The 16,419-nt window shown below is 30.5% G+C and overlaps 2 protein-coding genes across 3 annotated transcripts in view; one reads left to right on the top strand and one right to left on the bottom strand.

Moving 5' to 3' along the window:
• LOC130446571 (EGFR adapter protein-like) overlaps nucleotides 1-16,419 on the bottom strand; it is a 103,448-nt gene that overhangs the window by 28,830 nt on the left and 58,199 nt on the right. For both annotated transcript variants that reach the window (XM_056782915.1, XM_056782914.1), the window contains one exon: nucleotides 5,988-6,106. The gene's annotated coding sequence lies outside the window, so the exon portion shown is untranslated. The remainder of the gene's footprint in view (nucleotides 1-5,987; nucleotides 6,107-16,419) is intronic.
• LOC130447089 (uncharacterized) lies at nucleotides 792-3,931 on the top strand. The gene is made up of 2 exons (XM_056783747.1): nucleotides 792-1,238; nucleotides 3,857-3,931. Exons 1-2 carry the CDS (start codon nucleotides 792-794, stop codon nucleotides 3,929-3,931), a joined length of 522 nt encoding a protein of 173 aa, XP_056639725.1.

Below are 16,419 nucleotides of genomic sequence, written 5' to 3'. Positions count from 1 at the left end.
CAAACAAATTATAAAAAAATTGAATTGAACTTACGAGAAATGAATTGGGCAAACCTCTCGAAGTTATTACGGTTTATGGTTGAATGTGATCCAACATAAAACTGAAATCTTCTTGCAAGGATAATCATCAAATATAGCAGTAAGAAATTTTGGAACGAGGGTATTTTTAATAGTGAGTAAGGTTCATTGGAATTAGCCCTGATAGCAAACGAATGTTTGAAGAAAAAGAAAAAAGAAAAAATCCACAGTCTAAAAACAAACTATCCTTTCTACGGTTTGACGTTTTTTCTGTTGTTTTATTTGGGGTTTTTTCGTTCCAAGGTGGTGGAGATGTAACAGAATATGAAGTTAGAGATGTTTTTTTGTTATAATTAAGTTCCACATTGATGGATGGTTATTTTCTGGTGATGTCAAATATTAACACGTTGACTGCCACAGTAATTTTCAGATTTCTGGCCAAAAATGAAATTTTGATTTTATTACATTATATTATTAAAATGTCTAAATCTAGAGCATAGTTATAAAATAAAAGAGTGAAAACGTATTTTCCTAAAAAAAAAATGTTGTACGAATTATCTCGTAGTTGGCGTCGGAAACAGTAATCTCTTCTCGGAAGACAATTACGAGTTTATTCGTAGGCACACCTGCACTGACTTGTCGCTTCGCTAATGCTGAATCATTCATTGCGTCATCATCGTCCGCGTCAGTTATATCTCAGACATTGTTGAGTGCATTACGTACGTCTTTCTTGTGTGTTCTTTTTATAATTATTGAATTACTAAGAACTCAATATGGATAGGAAAAGACCATTGACTCAAAGTGAAGTTGATTACTACTTAAATATAAGTGATTCAGAATTTGATGAGCTTTCTGGCGTGAATAGCAGTAGCGATTATGAACCTTCTGAGAATTCAAGTGATAGTGAAGATGAAGTCGTCTCAAAATCTGAAGATGATCCGGAACCTGAAGATAACGCCGATGATTCTCAAGCAACAACATCAAATGCGAATGATAATTTGTGGACAGAAACTCAACAGAGTCCTGAATTATTTATTTTCAAAGAAAAGGTTGGTGTGAAATTGGATACGACAAATTTTACAGTTCAAACGCTAGTGGACTTATTTTTTTCGGACGATTTTCTTGCCTTACTGGTGGAACAAACTAATTTATATGCTGCGCAAGAAATTGAAAAAAGCACAACAATAAAGAAAACCAACAGGTTATCAAATTGGCAAAACGTTAGTGTTGCTGAGATGAAAGTTTTTATTGGACTTCTGCTGCAAATGGGACCTTGCTCTTTTCCATCAATTGAACATTACTGGAGCACAAACGAGCTATATAATGTACACTTTTGGCGCTCACATATGAGTCGAAATCGATTCCAGTTGTTACTTCGTTATTTTCATTTGGTTGATAACTCAATACCATCTACCGACAGATTATACAAGGTAAGACCAATTCTAAATCATTTCAACAATATTATGCGGGAAAACTATGTACCAGATAAAAATATTTGTATTGATGAGTCTATGATGCTATGGCGGGGAAGATTGATTTTCCGCCAATACATAAAAAATAAGAAACACAAATATGGGATCAAACTGTATGAACTTTGTGAGTCCGATGGTCTCGTTATGAAAATAAAGATTTATAGTGGAAAATCTGAGAAAACTGTCAATAACGTAGGCCACACTACTGATGTTGTTTTACATTTACTTGAGGACTATCTCGATAAAGGATACACGGTTTTCATGGATAATTTTTATAATTCTGTTACACTTACAAAACTGTTAAATACACGAAAAACGTATGTGTGTGGAACCCTACGAAATAACAGAAAAGGGAACCCTAGAGATTTGGTAAATCGTAAATTGAAAAAAGGGGAGTGTATTTGGCAGCGAAATGGTCCTGTTACTGTTTGCAAATGGAAAGACAAGCGAGATGTCCTTTGCATTTCAAACATGCATGTTGTTGAAATGATAGAAGTGCCCAATCGCAATGGAAAAATTTCTATGAAACCGAATATAATTCGAGATTACAACAATGGAATGTCTGGCATTGACCGATCAGATCAAATGCTTTCGTATTATTCATCTCTAAGAAAGACTATTAGATGGCCCAAAAAGGTTGCATTGCACATTATAGAGGTTTACATCCACAATGCTCACAAAATTTTTAAAAAAGTTACATCTTCTAACATAAAACTGATAAAGTTCAGAGAGGAATTCGTGCTCGCATTGATTGGACAAGAAATTCAACACGTTACGAAAAAGAGTAAATTGCAAAGTATCCATTATTTAGAGAGTTTACCGCCTACCGAAAAAAAAAAACAGCGTCCAACGAAACCATGTCGCATATGTAACCAAGGAAAAAAAACAAGTTCCACAAACAGTAAATATTATTATACTTCTGTAATTTGACTTAATTCTTACACTTACATTTTTTATGTTCCTTTTCAAATAAATTGTCTTTTATGCAAGCCAACATTGATTTTTTGTTCTTTCCCAAGAAGCCATCTATCGATATTAGCACTGATATATTACGAGTTTAATCGTAGCAACACAAGAATGGCAAGTGAATACAGTACGAGATAACTCGTAGTTGGCGTCCTTGAAAAGATCGCTACCTACGAGTTATCTCGTAGTCGGCAGTCAACGTGTTAAGAAGACGAAATTTCTTTCAACATTCTTCAGAAGTTGTGGAGCTCCAGAGCACTGCACCTTGTTGAAGATCACAAGCAGACGATGTGGATTTAGTTAACAGAAAGAGTTGATTAATATCAATAATATCATCATAATATCATCAGTGCACTGATAGCTGAAATCAACTCAACTCTTTTTTGGAACAAATGGATATTAATTTGGATTTTTTCTGTGGTATTGATGAGGTTTGGTTTAATTAAAAAATGAACGTGATTGTACGCCAATGGTGGACATGTTTCGATTACCATCTAACTAAACGGTAGCGGTTATAAGAACGCTACCATTAACCACCATGGTGGGTGATTTACGCCGCAGAAATTATAGCGTAACCCTCTTCGTTTCCCCATTATTTATAATAGTAATTACTAGGAGAGACTTATGAACAACACGCAAACCACCTCTCTATCTACATCGATGGATTTTCGTGTTATTAGGTGTAGATTATATATAGTACAGTGGCAGAGAAAGATATTCAATAAAATAATTAAATTCGTAATTCTATAATGATGTTTTTAACCCATTAGTGACTAACTCAACTTGAATGACAATTCAGAGTTTTATAATGAAGAAAAAAAATAGTTTTTAGAGAAATTTTCGATGCTAAAAAGATGAGGGTATAAACAGGTGGCTTAGTTGATTCATGGTGAATGAAAATTGTTTTGGGCAACTTTCTTTTTTTACCAATTACTTGCTTGATTTCAAAATGAAAAAAGAAAAGTTATTTTCTTAATGGAAGAGCTGTTATTTTCATATTAATGATTGTTTTCTTTTCTTGTGATTAAAACATAAAATTACGTTCGAATTTTGATGCAACTGAAGTTTTTTTGAAAAAACATTACTTGAAGATGAAGTAGATTATAAGAAACTACCCCTACAAGATAAATTTCGATTTGAATGACTCTAGTTTATATAGGAATAATCGATTTGATTGTCCAATTCATTTCCACATTTAATTTAGGAGCAGAATCCAAAAAAAGGGATGGTTTCCTTTTTTTTGACCATGAATGCTTGTGGAAAATCCGGTGGAGAAAGAGACATTACGTGGAAATGGAGTAAATTATGAAAAATTACATCTACAAAATATAATCAATCGTTTTCTTGAGAAATTTGGGGTGAGTTTTAAGACATTTCAGATTGGTTAAATTGTTTTTTAGGTCCCGAAATTAGCGATTCGACGTTTCAAAATAAATCTCGATCCGAATGACTCTAGTTTATGTTTGTATGGGTAATGACAAAAAATTTTCATCATTAATGAGTCAAAAAAAATTAAAAACACACTTTCTTTGAAATATATTGAAATTCAATGTCAAATTTTGATGTTAAAATATATAAACCACAGTTTACCAAAAAATTCCTTCTAATATTTCTTTTCGTGAATAAATTTGACCAATTCTTGTGGTTTCTTTGTTGCCTTTCGAATTACCTTGAAAATGACACAAAACATTGATACATTCCTGTATTTTCAACCTTAAATATTCAATAATATTCAAAATATTCAATTCGACTATTCGTCTATTGACTCTGAGATTTCCCTTTTCCAATATATTATCAATTAAATTTGAATCTAAATAGTTTTTTCTAGCGTATCGTGTAAACGATTTCGAATTTTCCGAAATAAGATTTTTATTTTTAACAATTAAAACGTCTTTTCACGTTTTCCAAACCTTACTTATACTAAAGTCGATTCTTATCGTTATTTCGACGCTCCTTAGATGGTAGTACCGCACATTTTGTTTCCCTATTCAAATCTCTTTCATTTACTTCGAATCCTCATAATTATTAACAATTTTCACATATTCTTAATCTCATTTGTCATTAATTTTAATAACTTTTATTAAATTCTATAAAACAAAACGAAAATATTTTTTTCGAGCTTCGTTTTCCATTTTGAAAATGTTTCTAACGCATTCTTCTATACCGACCACTTATTTTTATTTTATTTTCAGTCGAATTTCTATCTGCGTACCGAACGAATTCATGAGGAGATCTTCGTTATTTTGACGAAGGGATTTCATTCAATGATTTTGCCAGAAATTGGATTTTACACGTTGAATTTGGCGAAGAATTGGATTTTACAACCTCAAATTCAGTGGCAATTTACGTTTTTCTTTTTAATTGTTACAGAATTTGGATTCTATACGTTGAATTTGGGGAAAAAACGATTTTTAAATTGAATTTTATAACCTCAAATTCAGTGGCAATTTACGTTTTTCTGTTTAATTGCTACAGAATTTGGATTCTATACGTTGAATTTGGTGAAAAAACGATTTTTAAAATTTTAAATTGAAATTTCTCAGTTCAATATTGCCAAAAATTATGATATTTTTAGCTCAAATAGGTAGAAATTGTTTTTTTCAATCGTTATTTATATTAAGAATTCATTTTTTAAGTTAAATTTTACAAAAAAGCTTATTTTCAAATCAATTCGTTCATAGATCAAAAAACTTGGCATTTCTAAGTGAAGACTTGGATTTTATAATCTCAAATTCAGTAAAAATTCATTTTTTTATTTGATTTCTCCATCATTTGGTATCTGTACGTTGAATTTGGTGAAAATTTGCTTTCCATAAGTTAAATATTTTGAAAAAAATTTATTCTGAATTCAATTCGTCAATAACAATTGGCGTTTATAAGTGAAGAATTGAATTTTATAGCCTCAAATTCAATGACAACTCACTTTTTTCTGATTATTTCGAAAGAATTTGGCTTCTGTAAGTTGAATTTGATGAAAAATTGGTGTTTTTGAAGTTAAAGTTGATCAAAAAAACTTATTGTCAATTCAATGTGCCAATAGGCCGAAAAGATCAAAAATTGGCATTTCTAAGTGAGGAATTGGATTTTATAACCTCAAATTCAGTGAAAATTCAATTTTTTCCGTTTGATTTCGTCATAATTTGCCTTCTGTACGTTGAATTTGGTGAAAACTTGGTATTTTTGAAGTTTATTTTTATTTTGAGTTGAATGCATAAATTTCTATCTGCGTGCCGAACGAATTCACGAGGAGATCTTCATTGTTTTGACGAGGGGATTCGATTCCGAATATAACGTTCCGTTTTAAAATGTTCCGTGCCGTTCCCAAAGAGACATAGCTTCGGGAGTTAATCCCATAATATCAACTTACAATTTACGAAGAACATGACTTGAAATTAATCAGTTGATTGCACAGCAACCATCATTTTTATTTCGTAAATTAGATAATTGAAGTAACCCCTTTGAATATTTTATTTAATAAAAACTATATCTAGACACATACTGTATAAAAAATGATAATGAACAATGACTTACCTTTTAAACGGGTTCCTTAAGTCCAGTCAGCTGGGCAAGTTCACTGAACAAATGCGACCGGCCAAGCACTAAACTGTCCCCGTGCCATCGCGTGGGTTTTTTCTTCTTCTTTAAACATTCTGCAACAATTTTGATACCGGAGAGGAGGCACAGCAGGGCGTATCGTACCAAAAATGTAAATCATTTCTATGGAATTTAAATGTTTCGATAACTTCACATTTAGTTGAATCGATTATATAATCGATAGAATCGATATCCCATTGATAAATTACGAAGTACTTCAATACTTTAGACCTGTCAGTGATGTTAACAAATAGAAGACCAAAAAAATATACTAATGATAAAAAATAATCAAACTGAAAATGGAAAAAGGGGTTATATGATTTGGGACGCAATTACACCCCGAATATCATCTCAATCTAAAAAAATTGTTTCAAAATAGGCAGTAGACAATTCCAGTAATTACTTTTTCATTTAAACTGAATTTTTCACCGGCGAGTATTTTTTTGAGATTAGCGAATAAAAAGTAGTAACTAGTAGCTAGATCTGGATTATACGGTAGATGAAAGACTAATTCGATTCCTACAATTTAACTATCGTTGTTATCCTTTTGTGAATTGGTGTCTTGGTGAAACAGTGTCAATTTTTACGACATATGAGGTCGTTTTTTCTTGATTTTTGTATTCAAACGAATGAACAATATTCCCAAAATACTGTAGCCATAACCTTCCCAACAGACTGTTATGTCTTTGGATGTGATTCTCCGACTGTAATTCCCTTAGATAATGATCGTTTCGATTCTGATGTGAAGTAATGGATCCATATTTCATCTATTATCAAATATCGATGCAAAAAATCTGATTTATCACGTGTAAACACAACCAAAAACTAATATTTTTTATCGATTGTGTGTAAACGCAGAACCTATTTTGAAAAAATCTTTCTCATGGTGAAATGTTGATAAGGAAACCATGATAAATACCGGATGCGAAACAAAGAAATACACATAGATAACGAAGATAACTTACTAAAACTACTGTTTGTTGTTGTTGTTTGAACAAATACCGAAAGTTTTTAACATGCAAATATCACTGAAGAAAAACGATCACCAGGGCGACAACCTACAAGATGGTAAGAAAGAAGAAGATATTGACTGAATGGTACCCGCAACTTATAAAGAACAAGGGACAGAAGACATTGAACCACTTGTTCCACGAATGGTTCTAGAATAGATGGATCAGGTTTCTATGGATGACGTATCAAAATAAGTGAAGTTCCTAGCTTATATAGTGACGTAAATAGATTTAAATTTATATGCTTAATACCTATGACGTATAATTAACGTTTTTAATGATTTAAAAATGTGTATAAATTAATAATAAATCGATACTTTAATGTAATATATAGTTTAGTCAGATTAAGTTAAATTTGTATATCCATTAACTGGCCTATTTAAATGGTATTTAATCTTTATAAAAACGAGGTTAAAGCAAAAACGAATTCGCGTACCGAAACCCGGTATTTACATTCGTTCATAAAGATATTTAATACTCATTTTATTAACTGTGAATATTCGAAATTAAATTTTTCGTGCATATTCCAAATGTTTAACGTTGAAGTTTTGAATATTTAAAAATATATGAGGATGGTTGCAGTCGTATTTGACCTGATCTACAGATGGCGGTACTTGCTTGAAGTACATAACCTATACAACATATGTTTCAAGTTTGACAGCCATCAGTAGTGAACGATTTCAGTGAATACTTTTATTTGTATGGAAAAAAGACGTGGAGGAATAAATTAAAAAAGGAAACTATATAAAAATTGATAAAAAAGGGAACTAATTAAAGCATTCAGTTTCGTTTTATCGACAAAAATCTAATCTGTGATCGTCCTCGTGGCAAAATACGATCTAGGTTGAACAAAAAGTTTAGTAGAAGTTTCAGAAGAAAAGATTTATTATAAAAGATTTTTTGGAAAGTTTAAGGTGGCTACATCTTTTTTATGTTTTGTTTCTTTTTTTTTAGTTCTTCCCCCACTGTTTTCAATCACTTCTTCGAACTAAACTCTTCTTGTTTTTTTCTTTATTCGTTTTAACAATTCTACTGTTTGTTTTTCAATTTATAAGTTACCAAATGAAGCATTAATATCATAGAAACTGCCAGGGAGGCTTTTGTTAGTCGCCCTCGTATAATAGATGCAAATGGAAGGGAACGTCATAAATTTATCGAGAGAATTGTCTCTTGTTTTCATAGTAGTATAAATTGCCTCGAAGTTGTCCTCTACTACCAAATTCGCGGGTGTAAAATGATATAACGCAACTTATAATTGAATAGGTACACCACGTCGAGTTTATGAATAGAATTTAATTGAAATGTGGTTTCCCACCCTTTCTTGTAACCTCCTTATAACTTTAACGTGTTTGTTAGATCGAAATTAATCGTAATATTTCCAATTAATTGTATCTGGTATGCGAGTAATTCGACAAAATCATATAATCTACTGATATAATTAGATTAGGCAACGCTGTTGAGTTTATTTATTAGTTTGCAGAGAAACACGAAACGCGTACGTCGTTAAAGATGCCTTGAAATTTACTTGAGCCCTCGCCTCTTTTCGCGAAAAACCTTTAAACCCTTTTTTCATTAAGGGATGTACTCATAGAATCGGAGTTTTATCTTTCCCCAGAGAAGGAGAGTTTTTTTGAATTTTTAGTTTCGAAAAGAGGGAGTTCGGAAAACGTAATTTAAGTTCTGGATAAAATATGAATTCAAAATACTAAATAGAAGTTAGATTTGGGGTTATTAGTATGGAGGATTTATAGTAGGACAGATATGTCAATATTTAGAAAAAAGATTAAGGAATCTTCAGTTGAAAATATTAAGCTGTAATAATAAACAATAAATCCGATCGAATTATCGTATTCGTAAGTGAAAAAATTGGATTTCATAAAATTTTAGTGGAACTTTGCTTTTTTTTTGTTTGATTTTGTCGAAAATTGGATTTTATACGTTGAATTTGGTGAAGAATTGGACCACAAATTCATTGGCGATTTACGTTTTTCTCTTTAATTTTTCCAGAATTTGGCTTCTGTACGTAGAATTTGGTGTCAAATCGGTTTTTATAAGTTTAAATTAAAATTTCTCAATTTAATATTGCTAAAACTATGATATTTTTAGATGAAATAGGTGGAAATTGGTTTTTTCAATTGTTATTCTTATTAAAAATTCGTTTTTCTTAGATAAATTTTATGAAAAAAGATTATTATGGAATCAATTCGTAAAAGCTCAAAAATTGGCATTTCTAAGTGAGAAATTGGATTTCATAACCTCAAATTTAGTGGAAATTCACCTTTTTCCTTTGATTTCAAAGATTTGGTTCCTGTAAGTTGGATTTGATGAAAAATTGGTGTTTTTGAAGTTAAATGTGTTAAAAAAAACTTACTACTATTCAATTGGTCAATAACTCTAAAATTGGTGTCTAGAAATAAGGAATTGAATTTCATAATCTCAAATTCAGTGAAAACTCACTTTTTCCCGTTGATTTCCAAAGAATTTGGTTTTCTGTAAGGTGAATTTGGTGCTTTTGAAGTTAAATTTGATGAAAAAAGCTTATTCTCAATTCAATATGTCAATAGCTCTAAAAGCACAAAAATTGACGTTTCTAAGTGAGAAATTGTTTTTTACAACCTCAAATTTAGTTGAAATTCACTTTTTTCATTTGATTTCTCCATCATTTGGCTTCTGTACGTTGAATTTGGTGAAAAATTGGTTTGTATAAATTAAAGGTGAAAAAAATTCTGAATTCAAATTGTTGATAGCTCAAAAAATGGCGTTGGGAAATGGATTTTCTAGCTTCAAATTTAGTGGAAAGTCAATTTTTTCTGTGTAAATTCATTTTCTTCATTTGAAATTTATGGAGAATTAGTTTTTAATAGTTTAAATTATGTAGGAATTCGCTTTTCTCAGTTTGATATTGCCTAAACGTAGATTTTCAATGTTTAAATAAACGAAAATTGACTTCTTTTAATCATAATTTCTCTTAAAATTCAATTTTTCCGAGTTAAATTAACTAAAAAATTTCTTATTTTCTATTCCGTTCCACAATTCATTAAAAAGTGCCTTTTGAAAGTAATGAATTGGGTTTTACACTTTAAGATCTATTGAAAAAAATCCCTTTCTTCAAACTGATATCACCAACTTTAATTTTTTTTAACTCAATATTATCAAAAGTTCTATTAGGAAGCTAAAAATTTAGAAAAGAACAGGAAATAATACAAATTTTCACATCTCGATATTGGTTATTGGAATGACAGGAAGAAATTTAACCAGAAAAATCATCGTCACATACAAACAGGGATGACCCCCTCACTTTGATATTATTAATGATCGTAGCCTACATCATCAATAATGGAGACTTTCAACAAACGTAGGGGCTTTTTCAACAATTAGTCTTCACAATTTTCACCCACAGAGATCCAGAAAAAGGTGGAAAAACATAATATTTGTATTGTCAAGAGTGTCCGCTGGCGAAATTTCGGAAGTGGCCATGATGGGTAAATAAATTACGTTTTTGTTTGGATTAGAAAACTGAGCTGTTGTAAATACTTCAAAACGACATTAATTTTTCATTTATAATAATGAATTATTCAGTTTTCGGTTCTATAATATATATAAAAACAAAAAAAATATTCTGGCATCATCCTCCGGATCCTTCACCAAATTTTCACATTGATTTCAGTAACTGATTAGAATAATAAGTAGTGACTTTATAGGAAATCAAACGACACGTTAATTGTTTGTTCTATATACATATATATGTATGAAAAAATTAGGAAAATCACGTTTTTCATTAGACAACCAATTAGGAAAATAACGATCTAAAGTGAAATTCCATAATAACCACTGAAGATTTCAGGTGGAGCTAATAATGGGACTTTCTTACATTCTAAACCGTACAAAAATTAGAAGAAAACATTGGTGTTAAACTGTATAAAATTTGGTTAGCAACATCTAGCAAACCGCCAGTCTACGTGGACTCATCATCTTCATATGAAAACATCGAATCGTAAACATGAAACCGTTTGTATAGTCCGAAGCCGTATACACAGAATTTCTTCGAAATACTACTTTGAGAAAGTCTGTGATAAGCATTGGCGTGACTTGGTGAGATTTAATTCATAATTGAATCAATAAAAATACGGCATTCAAATATGGATATTGTTGAAACAACTATATATAAAACTGAAATTTTCTAGAAATTATCAACATAAAATGATTATTTTTCTTTCCAATCCATCAAAGCCTATCTGAAACTATCAGATTGTCACTTTTTATATTGTAATGGGTTTCCTTCTTGATACACAACCGTCGAATCATCCTTAACTGATTAGATAAACCCAATATATCTGTTTGTTTTTATCGAACAGTGTTTTGGAAAAGATGAGAATAAGAGGGATAAACCAGAGACGTACGGTTCGATTGATGGTTTTTCATTCAGGAATCTATACATACAAAAGTTTTCGAGCCCTTTTTATAAAATACACTATTTGATTTGATAAAACACGTCGCTGGTACAAGACCTTACAGCTCTAAACTCATTCCTGCTCTAGACTTGCTTTTGAAAATTGTATGAATATAAACCCGCAGCTCCCGCCAAATCTTCGAAAATCATTCAAAGACAGACCCGCACAAGCTCAACCACGAAATTTTTAAAAGTATCTGAATGCAAACCCGCGTGCCCACGAAATTTTTAAAAATAGTTCAAAAGGGGACCCGCGCGCTCTCACCAAATCTTTAAAGTGTCTGTAAACCCGCAGTTTCACCAAATTTCAGAAATTTCGGAGCGTCCTCACCAAATTTTTGAATCATAAATATAATATATACAATTTCTAAAAAAAGATACTTTATGTTTAAAAACACGTGAAAGACTTTTTAGTTAAACGTTTTCTTAATTCTAAAAACATAAAAGCAGCTGAAAATATTCGTCAAATCGAAGATGTTTGTAGTGAAAACATAGTTAGAGTCTTAAAACTGGAAACATGAATGTAGACGATCAAAATGGAGGATCTTCAATCTTCATTCTCATTTTAACAATTTCCTGTTATTTTGAAAAGTTTGTTTCACTATTTTAGTTGAAAAAAATATTAAGAAATCAAGTTTATGATGATAAAGTTAATTTCGACTATTCTCTATTGATAAATATGAAAATATATAGTTCTAAGAGGGTGACATGTAGGATATTACCTTTATAGTAATTAAATCATTTAACAATCAAGCAGTTTTGAATTGGTATTTGAAAATGAATCAAAACTCGCTTCTAATTGAAATCTGAAACAGTTATGGGCAGGTTTATTAGCTTAGTTTAATGGCGTTGAAAAGCACGATAACTGATGTAGAGCATCGATTCAAACTCTAATACGATTTACAGAATTACGATCCATTGAATTTGATTTAGGATGTCACCGAATTTTTTCTATATTCATAGGAAAATTATCCGGTAATAATTTATATATAAAATACTGTCCAAATGTATAAAAAAACTCTTAAAACTCCTATTTTTATTATTAAATTGACAATTTACAATATTATCCCCTTTCAACACCCCCTCAAAAAGTTTTAATACATAAAGTTTTTTAAATTTAGTGCAATCATAAGTGAAATTTGGTTTGGTATCATCAAATGGCCGGCTATATCACCCGATTTGACTTATCTTGATTATTTCTTATGGGTTTATTTAATATCTAAAGTATATTTTAATAGATCAGACAATATTACTGATTTAAAACTTTATTTTGATAAACAGAGGACTAGAATCACACGACCCCCTTTTTTATTTACAATTTTCGAAAAGGTGCTTATAATTCAGAGGGTGTGCTGGAGAGGGATGATATTTTTATACTGTAAATTGTTAATTTGAAAATAAAATCGACCTGCTTCAGGTTTTAGTACATAATAACGCTGAATTATATTATTCAAACATTTTTTTTATTATGTAGATCATAAAATTAGTGTTTTGATAATATTGAACCCTAAAAAACAACTTCCCTTGTAATATAATCAATGTTATACCGAGGGTGATAAATTATTTCTGCCTCACGCAACCGGAAACAAGTATTTTGATTAGTTTTTGTTGTAAAAATGTAAAAACTTCTTACAATTTTAGTGAAGATGTTGAATGAATTAAATAATTATAAATATAAATGATTATTCAGAGACGGTTCTGTTCGGGGCAGTAAAAGACACTATAAAGCGTTTTGGGGTGAAAAATTTGAAAATTTCATTACTTCTAAACGGAATCATAAAAAAGCAAGAGAGCGAAACGACGAAATATTTAAAGCATTCTCGCTTTTTTTTCGTACTTTGAAAGGTCTCATTTGCAAGATAAAACATTGAAATTTAATGGAGTCTTTCCGTGTACACAAGATTTTGGAGGTTTTCGTTTAATATTGCCGGGGATTTTCGATAGAAGAGAAACGTGATCATAATTTTTTCGACGCTGGATTTTTTTGTATAAATGGGGTTATTTCAATTGTCCGCATATTTAAACCCCAAGAACTTAGATTATATAGAAATGAATCTTATTCGTTTGGTTTTTCAGTATGGGCTAATAATAAAACTCAAAAAAAGTTGATATTTACATTAATTTTCTTGGAAAGCGTTTAGCTGAACTTTTGTTAATAGGATTGTTGAAATATCAGCATTGTTTATCAAAACATAATCTCAAAATTTCTTTGTACTCAAATCCTATTTGAAATCATCAATTTTTCGTATTTTGAGCGAGGGTTTTGAATTTTTTCTGTTTTAAATTTATTAAATTCTTTCTATGAATGGCGTATGATTTTATAAATTCCAATATTAATAATTATTATGTAAATTTAGACATATAAAGGTCGGAATATTTCGTGAGCAATATAAATCTATTTCTATAGATTCAAACTTGCGTTACTTAGTTAAATGTCAAATTTTTAAAAAATTTCTAGATTTTTTGACATATTTGGAAATATAACTTTATAAGGAAAGTCAAAATAAATTTTATATCTTTTTTGAATTCCTCGTATAAAAAAATCTTTTTATACCAATATTTAATCAAATCTGAGCAGGAATTATGTTTTATTTTCAGAACAAAGTGTCCCCCTTTGAAATCTGAAATTTTGTTTGATAAATTCTAATTTTATGTTACATAACTCGCCTTGTATAATGACGAAAAAGTTTAGTATTTTTCTGTAATAGAATCGACGTTCCTTTTTCGATTTTTTTGTATTACAACGTTTCCATTTCACAACTTAAGATATTATGAATTTTTATAATGTTATTTTCAGAAAAAATCCATTCCAACTTTAACCCTGTTATTTCTCAAAAAAATTGAACTGAAGAGGTCCAATAAAAACAATCACTTAGCTTTACGTTTTCTCAATCGAATCAAATAAATCGATATTTCAAATGGTTTTGGAAATATTGAATTTTTTATACAAACGTGTCAAATTTTTTATGAATTTCAAAGTTTTTGGCAACAAAGCTAATTTTGAAGGTATGCGAAGATTCATTCAATACTAACAACTTTTTTCCAAAAAATTCTCAAGAATCATATTAATTTCCAGATAATATGTACCAATTTTCCTCGTTTTTCCGACTGCGCAAAATATCCAATCATTTACTACAATGTACACGTGACAATTATATATATATATATATATATATATATATATATATATATATATATATATATATATATATATATATAATATATATATATAAATTCATATCTAAAATAATTGCCAGACACTAAACAAACTAAACAAATTACACGTGTAGATCAGATTCATCCTTATGAAATAAGAAGAAGATACGAAATACGTGCCAGAAACTGTGTTAATATGTCAAACTCACGAAAATACTAACAAGATTTACACTCGATTCGGTGTGATTGCTTTTTCTTTTCAGGGTTTTTCATTCCTTTTTCTTTATTTCCATGAAAATAGGATCTAAAAAATATTATATAATTACGGTACGTGATAGAAAGCATTATTCATATCGAATTAATCACAGATTTCTTATTAGATATACGAGGGATATACTAAAATTACTCATAGAAAACACGAAAAGTTATTTTAATCTTCGAGATTGAATAATTATTTGAAGTTAGGAAATAAAAATAATTGAGGGAAAATATTTTTTCTTTAACTCACTTCGGGATTAACCTGTAATAGGAGTTGATACAGTTAATAGAATCTTCTGTAGAATGTTTTTGTTGTTTATATAAGAAACCTACTAAGTTTCTTAGATACAAATTTTTCTTTTTAATCTCAGTATATTTTTATTGATGTCGGACGGTTTTTCATTGTGGTTGTATCTTTTTATATAAAAGGGATAGGTGATAAATGCCACTTTTGACACCCCCCGCTATCCATTATACTCGTTTCAACGCGTCATCAATCATACTAAAATTCAAATGCGGAAAATGGCTGTTAGACATCAAATATGACACATTATTTGATGGAATGTTTTTCAGGCGGTTACAGCTTTTACATAACATTATTTTATATATACGAAATCGGAGTTATTCGGTAAAAAATTTCCGTATCCTATACATGAAAGGGACAAAAATAGTAAAAGAAATCAACGTCGTGGCAGGATTCAGTCCATCATTAAGGGAATAATCAATCAAAGTCCTTTCTGGTCTTGTCTTGTCTTTTAGGAAGACACTTTTTCGATTCATCCTCCGGCAGGTTTTGGGGCTTTTTCTTACTTTGTTTGAAACCAGAAACGGCGTGATTTAGGGTAACTTTTCGACCCCGAGATACACGCACCACTTCTAGTTTTCGGCCATAATTGAATTAAAGGCAGCAACGTACACAGAGCTTCCCAGAAATCCAAAACCAAATTTCAAATTTAGAATATGAAGCGATTAACACACAGTTAATAGGAAAATAGATTTCTGCTAGTTCATTGACGTTGCCAAGGCACAAAGCATATACGAGGCGTGGTAACTGAATTACATCAAATCCGTTGTGGCTCTAAAATAGATATCAACTAGCCGGTTAGTCTGTGGTGTCTCTTTACGCTCGAAAACACATCAAAAGACATCACCTGTGTATTTATACTAATGTATCGATTTACAACCCCACGGATAGAGCTTCTGATGCGTGTTTCGATTTGGGGTTTCATCATTCACGTTATCGTAGATCAGTTATTGGTTAAAATAGTGTCTCACATATCGCAATCAAATTTATGTGGATTGTTATAAGCAAAAAATGGAATATTTCTCAATGGAAATTCAAAAATAGACTTGGGAAAACGATATACGTAGAAAGAGTTTTTTTTAGTGGTCGCTCGTTTTGTATAACTTCCTGCACAAATGGTTGACTGACCAGGTCGAAAAATGCTTTTTGAAGAAGAAAATAATACCTAAGAACCCAATGGAAAAATTAAAA

This window comes from Diorhabda sublineata, chromosome 7 (assembly GCF_026230105.1).
Source record: "Diorhabda sublineata isolate icDioSubl1.1 chromosome 7, icDioSubl1.1, whole genome shotgun sequence".
Lineage (NCBI taxonomy): Eukaryota > Metazoa > Arthropoda > Insecta > Coleoptera > Chrysomelidae > Diorhabda > Diorhabda sublineata.
The sequence above is the reverse complement of the archived record's forward strand: the minus strand, read 5'-3'. Positions and strand labels throughout refer to the sequence as shown.